This window comes from Salvelinus fontinalis, chromosome 20 (genome assembly GCF_029448725.1).
Source record: "Salvelinus fontinalis isolate EN_2023a chromosome 20, ASM2944872v1, whole genome shotgun sequence".
Classification (NCBI taxonomy): domain Eukaryota; kingdom Metazoa; phylum Chordata; class Actinopteri; order Salmoniformes; family Salmonidae; genus Salvelinus; species Salvelinus fontinalis.
The window spans coordinates 5,676,969-5,696,204 of record NC_074684.1 but is presented as its reverse complement, the minus strand read 5'-3'; the positions used below and the strand labels follow the sequence as shown (position 1 = coordinate 5,696,204).

The following is a 19,236-nucleotide window of genomic DNA, read 5'->3' as shown; positions in this document are numbered from 1 at the left end:
TAAATCCCCAAATGTCTATTTTCTAACTTTTCAATCCTTCCCTCTCTCTCTCCAGGCTTTCTTCCACCTGTCCCTCTTTCCTGACACTGTCAGATAATCTCTTTATTTATCTCTCTCTCGTTCACCCCCTCTTCATTGTGAGCTGAGTGATTTGGCCTTTCCTTGCTCTCCTTATCAGTACAGATGATCCGGAAGTCTCGAGCAGTATGACTCTGTGTGTCATTGACTCATGTCACATCCCATCACGATGCCATCGTTGTGTCACTGTAATAATGTGTTAACTGTCATATGGGTCACCACACATCTCCTTTCCTCCGGCCATGGACATCACAAGACAGGACAGATAAGGACTCTGTCCCAAATGGCACCCTATTCCCTATATATTGCATGGGCCCTTGTCAAAAGGAGTGCAGTACATAGGGAATAGGGTTCCGTTTGGGATACATTCAAGGAATGGGCTGGGGATGAATGGGATGAGCTCTAAACTGTAGACAGGGCACCGATATATCTTTCTACTCACCATTTTTCAGATATGGCCATTGATTAGCCAGGAAGTCGGCACAAGGAAGTAGGTTTTCACGGTCACCCTCATGTGAATAGAAAATATGTGAATATCATTTTTTCTGTAGAACTTTGAAAAGGTCACTTCTGGTGACTTAAAAAAGGATATTCTACTCCAAAATGCATGAACATAAAAGTATGCCTTGCTGCTCCTCTCTCCTCTTTCTCTTCACCCTGCTCTTGCTTGACCCCAGGGGTGTCAAATTAATTTCGGAGGGTCGCACTTAATGTATAATACGCTGAACAAGAATATAAACACAACATGTTGGCCCCATGTTTCATGAACTGAAATAAAATAACCCAGAAATGTTCCATATGCACAACAAGCACATTTCTCTCAAATGATGTGCACAAATTTGTTTACATCCCTGTTAGTGAGCATTTCTGCTTAGCCAAGATGATCCATCCACCTGACAGGTTGGCATATCAAGAAGCTGATTAAGCTGAATCATCATTACAGAGGTGCACCTTGTGCTGGGGACAATAAAGGGCCACACTAAAATGTGCAGTTTTGTGACACAACACAATGCCACAGATGTCTGAAGTTTTGAGGGAGCGTGATATTGGCGTGCTGACTGCAGGAATGTCCACCAGAGCTGTTGCCAGAGAATTGAATGTTTATTTCTCTACCATAAGCTTCCTCAAACGTCGTTTTAGAGAATTTGGCAGTACGTCCAACCAGTTTTACAACCGCAGACCATGTGTATGGCATCGTGTGGGCGAGCGGTTTGCTGATGTGAACAGAGTGCCCCATGGTGCCGGTGGGGTTATGGTATGGGCTGGCATAAGCTACGGACAACGAACACAATGGCATTTTATCAACAGCAATTTGAATGCACAGAGATACAGTGACAAGATCCTGAGGCCCATTGTCGTGCCACCTGCATCACCTCATGTTTCAGCATGATCATGCACGGCCCCATGTCGGAAGGATCTGAACATAATTCCTGTGCAGCTGAAAATGTCCCAGTTCTTCCATGGCCTGCATAGTCACCAACTGAGCATGTTTGGGATGCTCTGGATCAAATTGTACAACAGCGTGTTCCAGTTCCCACCAATACCCAGCAGCCATTGAAGAGGAATGGGACAACATTTCACAGGCCACAAACAGCCTAATCAACTCTATGCAAAGGAGATATGTCACGCTGCATCAGGCAAATGGTGGTCACACGAGATACTGACTGGTTTTCTGATCCACGCCCCAACTTTTTTTTAAAAGTGTCTGTGTACAGCAGATGCATATTTGTATTCCCAGTTGGGAAATCAATAGATTAGGGCTTAATGAATGAAATTGACTGATTTCCTTATATGACCTGTAACTCAGTAAAATCTTTGAAATTGTTGCATGTTGTGTTTCTACATTTTTGTCCAGAATACAGTATTTCCTTGCCCTCAAAATATCCATCGCTTTTGGTATTTTTGATGCTCCCTGACTGTCTAGCGTCATTTCGATGTCTGTTTATCAAGCTGGACAGAGTGAAGAGACTACACATTTAGGTTCATTAATATTTCTACACTTTTCGATTTGGGTTGAGTCATTTCAATGTCGATTGAGATCGTTTTCCCCAGCGGAGCGACGCTGCTAAATGACTATAGGGGAAACACTGCGGCTGGTCATCACGGTGGCAGGTCTCCATTCATCTCTGCTAATGGCCACTGGAGATATAGGCTCTTCTCTTCTTTCCTCTCCTCTCCTCCATCTGTCCATACTGCCATCGATCTCTGTTTTTCAACTCTGCGGCGCCAGCCTCCCCTCTGCTGTATTGTCTTGTATGTTTTTTTCTTCTGGCACATCAATTACGTTTCTTCCATCACCTGGCCTTTAGAGGGATCCTTAAATATAACTCACCAGCCTGCAGTCCTGTGTGACCTGGAAGAGAGAGTGTGTATGTGGCGGGGTGGGGGTGCGTGGGTGTCAGCCATTCAATCAACATATTTCTTCAGGTCTTTATTTGTGTGTAACCAAAACCAAGCTCATCGAAGACAAATTAAGACCGATCATTTTGAGTGTGTGTGTGTGTGTGTGTGTGTGTGTAGCCCTGGGCAAATTTCTTTATGAACAGTCTCTGACATTATTTCAGTCTGTTTGAATACCTCTCTGTTGTTTTGGAGGAACTATCAGCACATCTACCGCTGTGTCTTATTTCTGAACGTTTGCGTATGTGCACGCTCGACTATTTCCTTCAGGAAGGCCTCAATTCCAGTAAAGTCTTGTCTTTTTGAAGATATCAGACCGACCATTTCTAAATCCGATATCTACTCTCTCCACCCGGGAGAGAGACTGCTGTCCAAATCAAACACGCTTCAAAAAGGCCTATCCAGAAATCCCCTATCTGCAATTGATTGAATCCTTCAGTTAGTAGCTTGCTGCCTAATAGTGAAAGGCCCATGCAGTGTAGTGTAATGACAGTAATTACACTGCGAGTCGGGTGGAGAGGAGAGTTGGTTTGTTGTGACTGGGTCTGTGCTGCTGCTGCCTGTCTGGCCTGATCTCTGCGAATCGATGGCAGTAACACACTGCCACACATTGGAAATGGAGCCTCTTCTCAGGGGAGGGATCTATAGACCAACTGTGTGTGTGTGCCTATATGATGTCTCATTGTGCTGAGACCGTAAACATCCCACCCCACTACTGCAGTATCACACACTCGCATGCCTCTCTCTTTCGGTCTCGCCCACATTGTCCATCTGCTGTGCTTCGTCTTTCTGCACGTCTATCCACGGCTCTGTATTCCCATATGGCTTTGCTAACTCTACTCAAATACACACACGCGCCCGCACACGTACACTCCGCTGCTTCGTGGTGACAGACTCTGCAGTTGGGCAGGATGGTCTGTCTTACATCTGTACCTTAGGGAGAACTTGTATTTCAACTAATCACACTCCTGCCACTCACCTCTCACTCCAGTTGTCTCCACATACACACCCCTCTCCTCTCTCTCTCTCTCTCTCTCAAATGCACACAGGCTACCCGGGTGGCAATTACGACCGTGTCACATCAGCAATGTGAGAGAATAGCTTTTCCGAACCGACGGAGTCCGAAACGCCCAACAGACTGGTTTCTACTAGTCCTGACTCTGTTTTAAAGTCACCACATGACTTGTAGTCAGTCGGCCAGTCAGTGAGTTCATGGGTGAACCCCCCCCGCCCCCCCCCCCCCCAAAGGTCACGTGCACAAGTACAGTGAAATGCCTTTCTTGCTTGCTCTTTCCCGAGCATGCAGTAATCAATATCTGTAGTACTATTTAAAAAAAGTAAAGTACAACCAAAACACTGGAGAAATAGGAAATAGATATAAGACCATGAGAAAGTAATTAGCCTATATTCAAGGTCAGTTCCAGTACCATATTTACAATTTGCATGGATACTGGAGTGGTAGGGTAGATATGTAAAGGGTTAAGGTACTGGAACTGAAGCATCAGGTTATTTAATAAACAAAATATCACAGTAAAAATAAAAGTGTTCATTTAACTCCTAAAGAGTTGAATTCAACACTGTTTCAGATAACATTTGGTCCCAGTCTACACAGTGTTAAAGTTACTCTACAGGTAGTGTCACATTTTCAGAGTTAATTTGACTCAAAATGGTGTTAAAATTCACACTTTTTTTTTTCATTCCGCTGAATTGAGTTGATTTTACACATTTTACACTCAGATTTAATTCTGACGCTAGAGCTCATTGACTCCACATAATGTTGAAAATACTCATCCTGGATTAAAATAAGTCAACACTGTAATTTTTACACCCTCTTTTTTACTGTGTAGCAGCAGCGTATGTGATTTGTATGAAAGTGTGTGTGTTGGAGTGTCAGTGTGTAAGTGAGTGTGCATAGAGACAGTGCTACATTAAATAGAAGGATCAATGCAGATAGTCCATGTAGTCAATTTGTTAGCTATTTAGCAGTGTTTTGGCTTGGGGATAGGAGCCTGTTGGTGTCAGATTTGTTGCTCCAGTACCGCTTGCCATGGGGAAGCAGATAGAACAGTCTATGGCTTGGGTGGCTGGAGTCTTTAGCGATTTTTCCTGGTTCTTCCTTTCACACCGCCTGATATAGAGGTCCTCGATGGCAGGGAGCTCTGCCCCAGTGATGTACTAGGATTTCCTCTGTAGTGCCATGCAGTCAAGGGCGGTGCTGTTGCCATACCAAGCAGTGATGCAGTCAGTCAAGATGCTCTCAATGGTGCAGCTGTAGAAGGAGGGGCCATGCCAAACCTTTTCAACTTCCAGAAGCGGAAGTGGTGCTGTTGTGCCTCCTTCACGACTATGCGCGTGAGTGGACAATTTGAAGTCCTTAGTGATTTGGACACCCAGAGGAATGGAATAGTATTGGCTTGCATCCTTGGTTGAAAACCTAAGACACTCTCAAGACAGTCATTTTGTAATAAAAATGACTTTTATTTAACTTAAAAGCTTTTATTTAGCTAGACGTACCAAGGAAGTGTTTTAACAAACAGTCATCTGTAGCTGTATTGAATTATCATTGCTTAGTATACAGAGTACAGTAAGAGTTAAGGTGTGTGTGTGTGTGTTACTAGTTTGTTCTGGTCCACAGGTCTGTGTAGTTTTCAACACCCTAGGACGGGAGGCAGAAACCTCCAATGTCTCTTTCATTATCTTCTCCCCACATCAGATGTGACAAACACAGCTCTGTTTGCTCCAGTCATGACACACACACACACACACACACACACACACACACACACACACACACACACACACACACACACACACACACACACACACACACATATGCCCCACCGGTGTTGAGATTGAGTGTGATGCCACAGTGACATTTAGCTGAGACCTAATTGAAGTACCTAGAGACAACCAACATTCAAGTCTTGGGTTGGGGCTTTTTGCTATCAACCTGGGTTCACTGGTTCACCAAATGCCTGGTAACTTGACACATGTCTTTTCTCCTACATATCTGTTGTATACAGATATGTTGTGTATATTGGGATCTGTTGACTATTAGTCAAATGGGGTGCGGTTTGGAACTGACAGAGGATATTACCAAGTACCATTACTCAGCCACACCAGTGTGCTGTTGGAATAACTGCTTATGTGTGTGAGATAATATGTAATGCTTATGTTGACATTGTGAAAGAGCTAACTGCAGGGGAGCTGTAAAAATAGGGTTTCTGCAGCTCTATTGTCTCCAATCTGCTTTGTGTTTGTACAGAATGTGTCTGTGTGTTTAGACCTAGAGAAGGACAGCGAAGTCCCTGTTGCTAAATGGATGGTCACAGCAGACTTTTAATGTAGTGGTCCCCCCACTGGACTTGTTTACACCACACACACTTCAAGGCATTCCTTCTTCCCCGAGAGGTGTGAAAGAGACCAGTGTGCAGAAAAAAATACTCATCATTCTCTGTGATTCTCATTTGAGAGAGAGAGAGAGAAAATATTTATATATTTAACTGTTCTTATCAAGGTCCAAAAAGGCACATCATTCCTTTGGTGAGGAGTCCAATACACCCCTCAGTGACGCCTTTTACTACACAAGCCAGATACCCTTTTGATTTATGATCTCCTATAAAGTGACATACCAGTTTATGGTACAGAATAGTGTTTTACTCCCTCACCAATGTCATTTCAGCCTACAGCAGCCCTGCCCTTTCAATCACACTGTCATTCTAAAAGAGGATACTAGTCATGTAATTCAATGGTATACTATTGAGTTAGCTCGCTATTACACTAGTTACATAGATGGGTACAGTTGAAGTCGGAAGTTTACATACACTTTCTTGTTAACAAACTATAGTTTTGGCAAGTTGGTTTGGACATCTACTTTGTGCATGACAAGTCATTTTCCCAACAATTATTTACATACAGATTATTGCACTTATAATTCCCTGTATCACAATTCCAATGGATCAGAAGTTTACATAGCAAAGTTGACTGTGCCTTTTAAACAGCTTGGAACATTCCAGAAAATGATGTCATGGCTATAGAAGCTTCTGATAGGCTAATTGACATAATTTGAGTCAATTGGACCTGTACCTGTGGATGTATTTCAACGCCTACCTTCAAACTCAGTGCCTCTTTGCTTGACATCATGGGAAAATCCAAAGAAATCAGCCAAGACCTCAGAAAAAAATTGTGGACCTCCACAAGTCTGGTTCATCCTTAGGAGCAATTTCCAAACGCCTGAAGGTACCACATTCATCTGTACAAACAATAGTACGCAAGTATAAACACCATGGGACCACGCAGCCGTCATACCGCTCAAGAAGAAGCATTCTGTCTCCTAGAGATGAACGTACTTTCGTGCGAAAAGTGCAAATCAATCCCAGAACAACAGCAAAGGACCTTGTGAAGATGCTGGAGGAAACCACAGTATCCACAGTAAAACTAGTCCTATATCGACATAACGTGAAAGGCCGCTCAGCAAGGAAGAAGCCACTGCTCCATAAGCGCCATTAAAAAAGACAGACTATGGTTTGCAACTGCAAATAGGGACAAAGATGGTACTTTTTGGAGAAATGTCCTCTGGTCTGATGAAACAAAAATAGAGCTGTTTGGCAATAATGACCATCGTTATGTTTGGAGGAAAAAGGGTGAGGCTTGCAAGCCGAAGAACACCATCCCACAGTGAAGCACGGGGGTGGCAACATCATGTTGTGGGGGTGCTTTGCTGTAGGAGGGGGTGCACTTCACAAAATAGATGGCATCATGAGGGAAGAAAATTGTGGCTATATAACATTAACATACACTGCTCAAAAAAATAAAGGGAACACTTAAACAACACAATGTAACTCCAAGTCAATCACACTTCTGTGAAATCAAACTGTCCACTTAGGAAGCAACACTGATTGACAATACATTTCACATGCTGTTGTGCAAATGGAATAGACAAAAGGTGGAAATTATAGGCAATTAGCAAGACACTCCCAATAAAGGAGTGATTCTGCAGGTGGTGACCACAGACCACTTCTCAGTTCCTATGCTTCCTGGCTGATGTTTTGGTCACTTTTGAATGCTGGCGGTGCTCTCACTCTAGTGGTAGCATGAGACGGAGTCTACAACCCACACAAGTGGCTCAGGTAGTGCAGCTCATCCAGGATGGCACATCAATGCGAGCTGTGGCAAGAAGGTTTGCTGTGTCTGTCAGCGTAGTGTCCTGGTAGCGCCTCCATGCTCTGGAGACAGGCCAGTACATCAGGAGACGTGGAGGAGGCCGTAGGAGGGCAACAACCCAGCAGCAGGACCGCTACCTCCGCCTTTGAGCAGGAGGAGCACCGCCAGAGCCCTGCAAAATGACCTCCAGCAGGCCACAAATGTGCATGTGTCTGCTCAAACGGTCAGAAACAGACTCCATGAGGGTGGTATGAGGGCCCGACGTCCACAGGTGGGGGTTGTGCTTACAGCCCAACACCGTGCAGGACGTTTGGCATTTGCCAGAGAACACCAAGATTGGCAAATTCGCCACTGGCGCCCTGTGCTCTTCACAGATGAAAGCAGGTTCACACTGAGCACATGTGACAGACGTGACAGAGTCTGGAGAAGCCGTGGAGAACGTTCTGCTGCCTGCAACATCCTCCAGCATGACCGGTTTGGCGGTGGGTCAGTCATGGTGTGGGGTGGCATTTCTTTGTGGGGCCGCACAGCCCTCCATATGCTCGCCAGAGGTAGCTTGACTGCCATTAGGTACCGAGATGAGATCCTCAGAGCCCTTGTGAGACCATATGCTGACACATGCGCATTTGTGGCCTGCTGGAGGTCATTTTGCAGGGCTCTGGCAGTGCTCCTCCTGCTCAAAGGCGGAGGTAGCGGTCCTGCTGCTGGGTTGTGGCCCTCCTACGGCCTCCTCCACGTCTCCTGATGTACTGGCCTGTCTCCTGGTAGCGCCTCCATGCTCTGGACACTACGCTGACAGACACAGCAAACCTTCTTGCTACAGCTCGCATTGATGTGCCAACCTGGATGAGCTGCACTACCTGAGCCACTTGTGTGGGTTGTAGCTTATTATCGTTTGACTTAAGTTAAACAATTTAAAGGCAATGCTACGAAATACTATTTGAGTGTATGTTAACTTCTGACCCACTGGGAATGTGATGAAATAAATAAAAGCTGAAATAAATCCTTCTTCCTACCCAATATTCTGACATTTCACAAACTTAAAATAAAGTGTTGATCCTAACTGACCTAAGACAGGGAATTTTTACTAGGATTAAATGTCAGGAATTGTGAAAAACCGAGCTTAAATTTATTTGGCTAAGGTGTATGTAAACTTCCGACTTCAACTGTGAGTAGTAGCGTGGGTATTAAGCCACAAGACAATTCAGTGATGACCTCAGTGGTGGAAAAAGTACCCAATTGTCATACTTTTATTTATTTATTTATTTATTCTTATTGATCCTTTATTTAACTAGGCATACTTGAGTAGAAGTAAAGATACCTTAATAGAAAAGGACTCAAGTGAAAGTCGTGAAGTAAGTGTTAAACTAAATGTAATAGCCAAAATCTTAAGAATCAAAAGTAAAAGTATAAATCATTTCACATTCATACTAAGCAAATCAGACTGCACAGTTTTCTAGTTTTTTTATTTAAGGATAGTCGCACTTCATTTTTACTATCATTTAAAAATGAAGCATTTATGTCTAGTAAGTTCGCCAGATCAGAAGCAGTACGGATGACCAGAGATGTTCTCTTGATAAGTGCGTGAATTGGACAATATTCCTGCCTTGCTAACCATTCGAAATGAGTACTTTTGGGTGTCAGGGAAAATGTATGGGAGTAGAAAGTACATCATTTTTTCCTGGAATGTAGTGGAGAAAAAGTAAAAGTTGTCAAAAAAGGATACCCCAAACAACTACTTACGTAAGTGGTACTTTAAAGTACTTTACAACACTGCATGTGCTCCAGGTCAGGCTATATCCATAGCTATCCTCGAGACAATATGAAAATAATTATGTATTGTCTGGCTGTAGTCAATGGCCATTTTGTTTGACTTTTATTTAACCAAACCCAATTAGTCCATTAAAAGTGAAGTTTTTTCCAGTTTTTTATAGATCCTGTTATGGTGATGCTCATTTCTGTTCTGTATGTTATCGTCTCGTTAAGACCTGGGAGAACGGCTGTTAGATTCCGCTAACGAGCTGCAGTGCGTTTTAAACAGGCGTGTATGTTATGAGACGCAGTGTGTTTCTCCTGTCAGTCAGTTGGCGGGGAACAGATGTTACTGGAAGAGCGTTCACACGTACGCGACACGACTCTCTGAAATGGCGCGGTATCGTGACTGATTTTATAGCTGTACAACATCAGGCCAGAATATTGGTAACGGATTGATCAGCTGAAATTGAGGCATTATTACTTGTATAAATAATCATATTGATCATAACAATCCCCCCCCCCTCTTCTCCAGGCGTGCCCCCGTCATCGTCTCCTCTGAAAGGAAGAGGAAGTGATGTCACGTCACCACAACCGCTTCGAGAGGGAGTACAGGGGGATGCCGTGGGAGAGGCGGGACATCATCCGTCCGGCTGGCCTCCTCAACGGATCGGGAGCCAATAACAGCTGCCCAGCCGTCAATGGTAACAACCGCCCGGGACTCCTCCCACTGCCCGTCATCCCTTCCCTCCTGCCAACCCCGGTTACGGTTGCCGTGACGACATCGAGTGGTGGTGACATGGTTGTCAAGCGTCAAGGAGGGGTCCCAGTCACGGCCGCTGGTGCTGCCAAGGTAAGAACACACGGGTCCTCTTTCTCTCTCCGTCCACGCCAAAACCATTTACCTCCCTCCTCATTATACACTCTGGCTCTGCTCTCCAACTCCTACCATTCTCTCCATGCAAATCTCTTTCTTTCTCCCTCCCTCTCTCCCTCCACTCTACAACTCTTCTCATCTCAATCCCGCCAAACCGTTTAGCCGCGTCCTCTCTCTCTCTGTCTCTGTCTCTGTCTCTCTGTCTCTGTATCTCTCTGTCTCTGTATCTCTCTCTGTCTCTGTATCTCTCTCTGTCTCTGTATCTCTGTCTCTGTCTCTCTGTCTCTGTCTTTCTCTCTCTGTCTCTGTATCTCTGTCTCTCTCTCTGTCTCTCTCTCTCTGTCTCTCTCTCTCTGTCTCTCTCTCTCTGTCTCTCTCTCTCTGTCTCTCTCTCTCTGTCTCTGTCTCTGTATCTCTGTCTCTCTCTCTCTGTCTCTCTCTCTCTGTCTCTGTCTCTGTATCTCTGTCTCTCTCTCTCTGTCTCTCTCTCTCTGTCTCTCTGTCTCTCTGTCTCTCTGTCTCTCTGTCTCTCTGTCTCTGTCTCTCTCTCTGTCTCTCTGTCTCTGTATCTCTGTCTCTCACTCTCACTCTCTCTCTCACTCTCTGCCAAATGGCTGGCTTGTTCCCTCTTTTCTCCTCCTCACTAATTTTCTCCTCTCATTATGTAAATTACCTGAGGCAGCAGTTGTGATGTGGCCAAGCTGTAGGTGCTTACAGAGCTCTAAGCTTGGACAGGGTTTTACAGGCACATGCTTTCCAAAATATGGAATACTTATTATAAACTTACACTATGATGAACTTCATTGGACAAAGTAAAAAAGATCCTGTCGTGTTTTTGTCTTTTCCCCCTGATAGCTGTTTTTCTGCTAGCTCTTTTTCATTGAAATCCCCAACCTTTACTCAAAACTGGAATCTGAAAAGTTCTACGCCCTAGTACCACTTTGAAATTTGACCTCTTACGTTTACTTTTCTGCAGTGAGTTCACTGTGAGTTTTCTCTTCTCTCCTGTAGCCCAAGGAGTTACCTAGATACTCTGAGGCAGCTTCACCAAATGAAGTTAGAAAACCAAGCCTCATCCCTTCTCCTGGCTCTGCTAGTTCCACCACCATTCATCTTCCTCTAACTTTTTCCCGCAATATCACATCACTTTTCTTTCATTTAACTCCACAGGGCCTGAGCTTCTCTCCACCTCTCTCACCCCCACATCACTCCGTTACCATTACATGGGCTTTGTTTTCTCCTTCTCTTTCTTTCCCCCCACATTATCTCATTCGCTCTCTGTCTCTCTCTCTGTCTGTCTCTGTCTCTCTCTCTCTGTCTCTCTTTCTCTCTCTTTCTCTCTCTCTGTCTCTGTCTCTCTGTCTCCTCTGCCAGGCAGTAGTGGTAAACAAGACTGCAGTAATGCTGCTGCTAAGTGAGCATCATTAGATGGTTGAGAGAACTCTCTGACCACAGAAATGTAAAATCTCCTCCGGCAGCCAAGTGGCCTCTTTTTGTCTGCTGAATAATGACATGTATCCGGAACAGAACTCTCAGCAGCCACCCTCTCCCACCATGGCTATTGTCATCAGTCAATGGCTGCCAATGTGATTAGGACCACTCAATATGGCTGCCATGCATATAGCTTCAGTAGCTCGGCTGGTCTGACATGTGTGTCAGATACATGGACGGTTGATAATCAGTGTGTGTGTTAGGGGGGTGGGGTGTGTGAGCGAACCTCCACCAGATGCTGGCCTGTCTGCTAGTGTTTAGTCAGGGGTTTAACTCTCTCCTGTGTGTTGTCTTCGACACTTCGTTGTAACCTTTTCTAGCAGCATAAAGAATAGCATCATTTAAAGAGATTCTCCCGTACATTTTTATACATTTGTGATCCCCGAAAATTGCATACATACTATGTCGCATATGTCGAGATTCTCTGCTGTGTGTGTATCTTACTAGCTGTCACTCATGGCGAGGGGCTGGAACTTTAATTGCTAGGGGGCTGAGCCACGTGGGAGAAATGTAGGGGAAATGGCGCTGCACAGTTTCTGGTAAACAGTCGCTTTCAAACGAGGGATTTTGTGGCTTTTGGAGTAAAACAGTAATTCCGCTCATAGATTATGCATGTATGAACTACACATTGACACATTCAGCCCGAAGCGGGAGGTTTTAAAAAAAAAGACTTACTCGTCGCCATCCGGAGCATGTCTTTAAACAGGAAACACCTAGAGGCATAAGCTGATGTTTAATAATGGCCTAATGGAACACAGACACACACAATGGACATCCACAGCACTTAGAGCCACCTCTCTCCCATTGTCATCTGCCATCAAAGCAGCTCTGCTCTGAGTCTCTCAGTCTATCTGTCCAGCAGTTTGTGCGTGTTTGTCAGGCAGAGGGATGCTGTTGGTTCTCTGTCCTGGCGCTAGCCCGTTGCTCACTGAAAGGGATACTTTGGAATGTTGCCAATTAAGCCATTTATCTACATCCCCAGAGTCCGATGAACTCGTGGATACCATTTTGATGTCTGCGTGCCATTTGAAGGAAGTTGCTAACTTGCGTTAGCGCCATGACTGGAAACCTATGGGAACAGCGTGCATGCTCTGGAGAAGTAGATAAGGGGCGTCATTGCCCAAAGTATCCCGAAGTATCCCTTTAAGACCTGACAGGCTGTATTGATGTATGCTGTGAGGACGTCTCTCAGCTGTTCTCAGTGCGTGTGTGTTGAGTTTGGGCGATAACGATGACTGATCGACATCGTCGATGGTGACGGCGTTGTGATGTGAGAGACAATGGGTTAGCGTATTTGAACGTGACTGGCACCGCACAGTAAAGAACGGAGTCTCGCAGCACATAGCAGGGCAGCACACAAGTGACATTCTGAGTAATTTGCCGATTCCTATTTTCTATAGCCTATTACAATAAATATGTTATATACAGAACACATGAGAGGAATGTAGGCCAAACAGAGTGGAGAATTCCACCAAAGCAGCGCAAAATGTCCAGTCAGAAAACTTTCTCGCTCACGTTCTCTCTGATGCATGGGCCTTAGACGATAGTAGTGTTCACCAACTGGCGGTGGTTTTATTTGGCCCCCCAAGATTTCTTAACAATTTTTTTTTTTTTTTTTTTTAATGTATTATTGTTGATCATAATAGTCTAAAAACACCAGGAAATCAACTCCAAGCGTTTTTAATTTTGAAAAATCTGGTCCCAATAATTCCCACGTACAATAAAGCGAAACTTGATCGTGAAATTGTTATGTTTTAGTCAAACATTATACTGTATCTGCCATCTACAAATTATTTGTATTTATGTTCAGGCCCCCCGACCATCTGCTCAAGAACAAATCGGCCCGCGGCTGCATTTAGTTGATGATCCCTGGACTATAGACTAAACCATATATATATATTTTTTAACATATTTTTACTACGGACACTTCTTAACTATCTTGTGTCTAGCTGTTTAAAAGAAATGTAGCCTATAGTCCCGTCTCTCTCCATTCGATAGGCTATGAATATGACTTTGGTTTATAGGCGTACGCTTTCATCATTTTTACACAAGGATTTCTCCCGTTCAAACAATGAATCTAACGGAGTTCCATCTCAAAAAGTTGTTTTGAATAGCTTAAAAACACAAGGTAGCCAAGGGACTAATAATGAGAGAGAACAAACAATATCAATAGCCAACCTAGTCTTTTCGTATTATTCTTTATACAAATCCGAACACTCCATTTAGTATGATACGTTTAATATGGTATGTATTAATTTTTGGATGTCCATCACCAATTTCGTATGAATTGTAATTTGTGACATATGTTACGAATTTGCAAAATGTAAAATATGTTACAAATTTGCCAAATGTACAATATGTTACGAATTTACGAAATATATGATTTGTTAGGAATTCTAGCTAGCTCGCTAATGTTAGCTAGGTGTTGTGGTTAAGTTTAGGAGTTAGGTCAAAGGGTTAAGGTTTGGGGAAGGATTAGCTAAAAGGGTTAAGGTTAGGTGACTGGTTAAGGGTTAGCTAACATGCTAAGTAGTTGTAAAGTAGCTAAAAAGTAGTTGGAAGTTTGCAAATTAGGGGACTATGTAAAGTTGTCCATGATGAGATTTGAACTCTCCACCTTAGCGTTGCTAGAGGTTCACATTATACGCCCAGCCATCCACCACGACCAACCACCCTCTTTTTTTGTTTTTTGCCTTATGTAGCCATATCAAACAAAACATATCATACAGTACTAAATGGAGAATCCCGGATAAACATACAGAATAATATGAAATTTTTTCTTTATTTTTTTATTTCACCTTTATTTAACCAGGTAGGCTAGTTGAGAACAAGTTCTCATTTGCAACTGCGACCTGGCCAAGATAAAGCATAGCAGTGTGAACAGACAACAACACAGTTACACATGGAGTAAACAATAAACAGTCAATAACATGGTAGAAAAAAGAGAATCTATATACAATGTGTGCAAAAGGCATGAGGTAGGCAATAAATCGAATAATTACAATTTAGCAGATTAACACTGGAGTGATAAATCATCAGATGATCATGTGCAAGAAGAGATACTGGTGTGCAAAAGAGCAGAAAAGTAAATAAATAAAAGCAGTATGGGGGTGAGGTAGGTAAATTGGGTGGGTAGTTTACAGATGGACTATGTACAGCTGCAGCGATCGGTTAGCTGCTCGGATAGCAGATTTTTAAAGTTGTTGAGGGAGATAAAAGTCTCCAACTTCAGAGATTTTTGCAATTCGTTCCAGTCGCAGGCAGCAGAGAACTGGAAGGAAAGGCGTCCAAATGAGGTTTTGGCTTTAGGGATGATCAGTGAGATACACCTGCTGGAGCGCGTGCTACGGGTGGGTGTAGCCATCGTGACCAGTGAACTGAGATAAGGCGGCACTTTACCTAGCATAGCCTTGTAGATGACCTGGAGCCAGTGGGTCTGACGACGAACATGTAGCGAGGGCCAGCCGCCTAGGGCATACAGAGCATGCTCTGAGACCAGGTTGCAATAGCCTAAAGAAAAATGTAGTTTAAGCTTATTAAGAAAGACATTATCCATGTGCGCCAGGAAAACCAAAGGGCCAATAACCTATTCTCCTACTAATCCTGTCATAAAGCTTTTAGACAAGTTAGGTATGTTCTAGCCTAAGAAGGTGTTGTCTTAAAGTAGACACTTTCAAAAAATAAAAATAATGAAAGTTCATAGCCTAAGCTTAGACATAGGCTATTCTCAATCACAGCTTTATGAAACCGATAATAATATTTATTTACTGATGCAAATAAAGCCACTATTATCCAGTTCTGAAGACTGTAGACTGCTTCTGTCCAGCTCATGCTTTATAACCTAATTCATTACGGTAAGACAGTTCCTCATCAGACTGTCACGGCTCCATCATGTGTGAGGGACACACACACACACGCACGCGCACGCACACACACACACACACACACACACACACACACACACACACACACACACACACACACACACACACACACACACACACACACACACACACACACACACACACACACACACACACACACACACACACACACACACACACACACACACACACACACACACAAACCTGTTCCACGCTGAAGCTCCTCCACCAGAAAGGTATATCAGGAAATGTTTGCCTGCACTTAGCCTCTGCCCAGGCTTTCAACAACATTATCTTTCACCATGATTCATCCAGTTGTAGCATTCAATTCCGTGCAGTAGGTACGGTCGGCCAATAGGGGCCTATACCATCATATATCACAATGTTTTATGGGTACATAATCCCAATTGGGCAAAGGTTGACATTGCCCAACCCGTGGGTGTGTGGGCTGGGTGTGTGTACATGGGCCTGTGGATTGGGTGTGTGTGGGCCTGTGAGCTTTGCCATTGTGTGTGTGTGCGTGTGTGAGGGTACAGTATATTTAGACAGTATGAGTGCTTGCATGTGTGTATTTGGTATTTGCGGGCCTGTGTGTATCATCTTTAGCTAGCTATGAAATAAACGCACGTGTCGGCTTCCCTGGTTTGCACGTCTGTCTGTGCGTTAGCAAGGCGTGATGAAGCGCCGTGTGCCGAGACTGGAAGCGTACCATCTGGGCACGATGTCCATCATGATGTACAGCTAGCCACGTGGAACACCGCACTACACTGAGGGTAGGAGAGCACTTCTAAATGATCTACCTTATTTATCCAAGCACGTTTTTTTCCCCTTCTCAATGAATTTGTATGTATTTTCACTTTGTTTCCAGCGCCTGGGTCTGTTTATACAGATGAATCCTTGGCCGTTGACACCACAACACTATTTCTGTTTTCAGGTGATGAAAAGCGTGTAAGGGCTCTCGCTGGGTCGTTTTAGTCAAAGAGAAAGCAGCGCGGCAATCAGGGTTTATTTGGGTCAGGGACTGACTAACACAGGCCATTCACTTTTATAGATTCAGGAAGTAGGCCTAATTACCTTAACAGGAAAGATGGACAATTTAACCTGCTTTGTAGAAGAGGTGTTGGCCTTTAGCTAGAGGTAAACATTTATGTACAGATTTTTCTATAGAATGTTCTTAGGTGTTTTTATTTTCAGAATGATATTTGGTCTTTTGGTCTTTTTTATCAGAATGTTATTTGGTATTTGTGAGGGTGTTATCAGGTTTAAAGCCAGGCCATGTTGGATGGATCAATTTAATTTGTCGACGCTAAACTGTATATTCCAGAGAAATCTCTTCCCCATGGTTGGTTGGATCACCGATTGATACATGCTGTGTATTTCAGGATCTAGAGCTCTAATGCCCTAGTTTCACAGGCTAATCCCTGTTCCCTGATTAATGTGTTTAACCTCTTCAGCACCACAATATAAAACCTACATTTGACTGGTTTTCTGTTCCATTGCAAAAGGTTTTCTGTTATTTAAAAAAATATATGTTTTCTAATGCATTTCTACTGGTTCTTAAGTTCAATTTCTACTGGCTTTCTGTTCCATTTCTACTGGCTTTCTGTTCCATTTCTACTGGCTTTCTGTTCCATTTCTACTGGCTTTCTGTTCCATTGCTACTGGCTTTCTGTTCCATTGCTACTGGCTTTCTGTTCCATTGCTACTGGCTTTCTGTTCCATTGCTACTGGCTTTCTGTTCCATTGCTACTGGCTTTCTGTTCCATTGCTACTGGCTTTCTGTTCCATTGCTACTGGCTTTCTGTTCCATTGCTACTGGCTTTCTGTTCCATTGCTACTGGCTTTCTGTTCCATTTCTACTGGCTTTCTGTTCCATTTCTACTGGCTTTCTGTTCCATTGCTACTGGCTTTCTGTTCCATTGCTACTGGCTTTCTGTTCCATTGCTACTGGCTTTTTGTTCCATTGCTACTGGCTTTCTGTTCCATTGCTACTGGCTTTCTGTTCCATTGCTACTGGCTTTCTGTTCCATTGCTACTGGCTTTCTGTTCCATTGCTACTGGCTTTCTGTTCCATTGCTACTGGCTTTCTGTTCCATTGCTACTGGCTTTCTGTTCCATTGCTACTGGCTTTCTGTTCCATTGCTACTGGCTTTCTGTTCCATTGCTACTGGCTTTCTGTTCCATTGCTACTGGCTTTCTGTTCCATTGCTACTGGCTTTCTGTTCCATTTCTACTGGCTTTCTGTTCCATTGCTACTGGCTTTCTGTTCCATTGCTACTGGCTTTCTGTTCCATTGCTACTGGCTTTCTGTTCCATTGCTACTGGCTTTCTGTTCCATTGCTACTGGCTTTCTGTTCCATTGCTACTGGCTTTCTGTTCCATTGCTACTGGCTTTCTGTTCCATTGCTACTGGCTTTCTGTTCCATTGCTACTGGCTTTCTGTTCCATTGCTACTGGCTTTCTGTTCCATTGCTACTGGCTTTCTGTTCCATTGCTACTTTGTTCCATTGCTACTGGCTTTCTGTTCCATTGCTACTGGCTTTCTGTTCCATTGCTACTGGCTTTCTGTTCCATTGCTACTGGCTTTCTGTTCCATTGCTACTGGCTTTCTGTTCCATTGCTACTAGCTTTCTGTTCCATTTCTACTATGTTTAATTTCTTACTGAATTTTCTGTTCCATTTTATACTGGTTTTCTGTTCTATTTTATACTGGTTTTCTGTTCAGATGGACAGTTAGAAAGTGGCAATACGGGCTGTGGTATTATTGTTGTATTATTAATAGTCCTATTATTGATTTTGTAATATACAGCACCCACACACAGAAAATTGATTCTCTCTGTCAAGTGTACACTATACAATTAGTGGTAATCTTTCCCACATACAGTGATCTCCGAAAGTGTTGGGACAGTGACACATTTTCTGTTGTTTTGGCTTTGTACTCCAGCACTTTGGATTTGATTACATTTTTTAATTTAAGTATTTTCACCCATATCGGCTGAACAGTTTAGAAATTACAGCCCTTTTTGTTCATTGTCCCCCCATTTTAGGAGACCAAAGGTATTGGGACAAATTCACAAATATGTGTAGTAAAGTAGTAAAATGTTCAGTATTTGGTCCATTATTCATAGCACGCAATGACTACATCAAGCTTGTGACTCTACATTTTATGTTTGTTTTGGTTGTATTTCAGATTGAAGAAGGCACTGTGATGCTAAAACGTTGGTGTTTTACCCAATAAATGACTGGGAGTTGATGTTTATGGTGTGTGCAACTCTTTATTTTTTATAGTTTATAGTTTATTCGTCGTTAGTCAGCACCGCCACACAAAATCATTTTTATGGATGTGCGCAGCTCATGTTTTTTTAAATTTCCGATTATTTTGTACCCAATAGAAATGAATGGTAAATGATGTATTGTGTCATTTTGGAGTCACTTTTGTTTTAAATAAGAATACAATATGTTTCTAAACACTTCTACATTCACGTGGACGCTAGCGTGATTATGGATAATCCTGAATGCGTCCTGAATAATGATGAGTGAGAAAATGATAGATTTTTATAAATTCTAAATTATAGACAAACAAAATCATCT

General features: G+C 43.2%; 1 protein-coding gene across 2 annotated transcripts in view; it reads left to right on the top strand.

Moving 5' to 3' along the window:
* The window catches only part of LOC129817185 (kelch-like protein 29), a 369,971-nt gene that overhangs the window by 151,277 nt on the left and 199,458 nt on the right, over nucleotides 1–19,236 (top strand). For both annotated transcript variants that reach the window (XM_055872179.1, XM_055872180.1), the window contains one exon: nucleotides 9,929–10,246. In XM_055872179.1, the coding sequence (XP_055728154.1) occupies nucleotides 9,971–10,246 (276 nt within the window). In that variant the 5' untranslated portion in view covers nucleotides 9,929–9,970. The remainder of the gene's footprint in view (nucleotides 1–9,928; nucleotides 10,247–19,236) is intronic.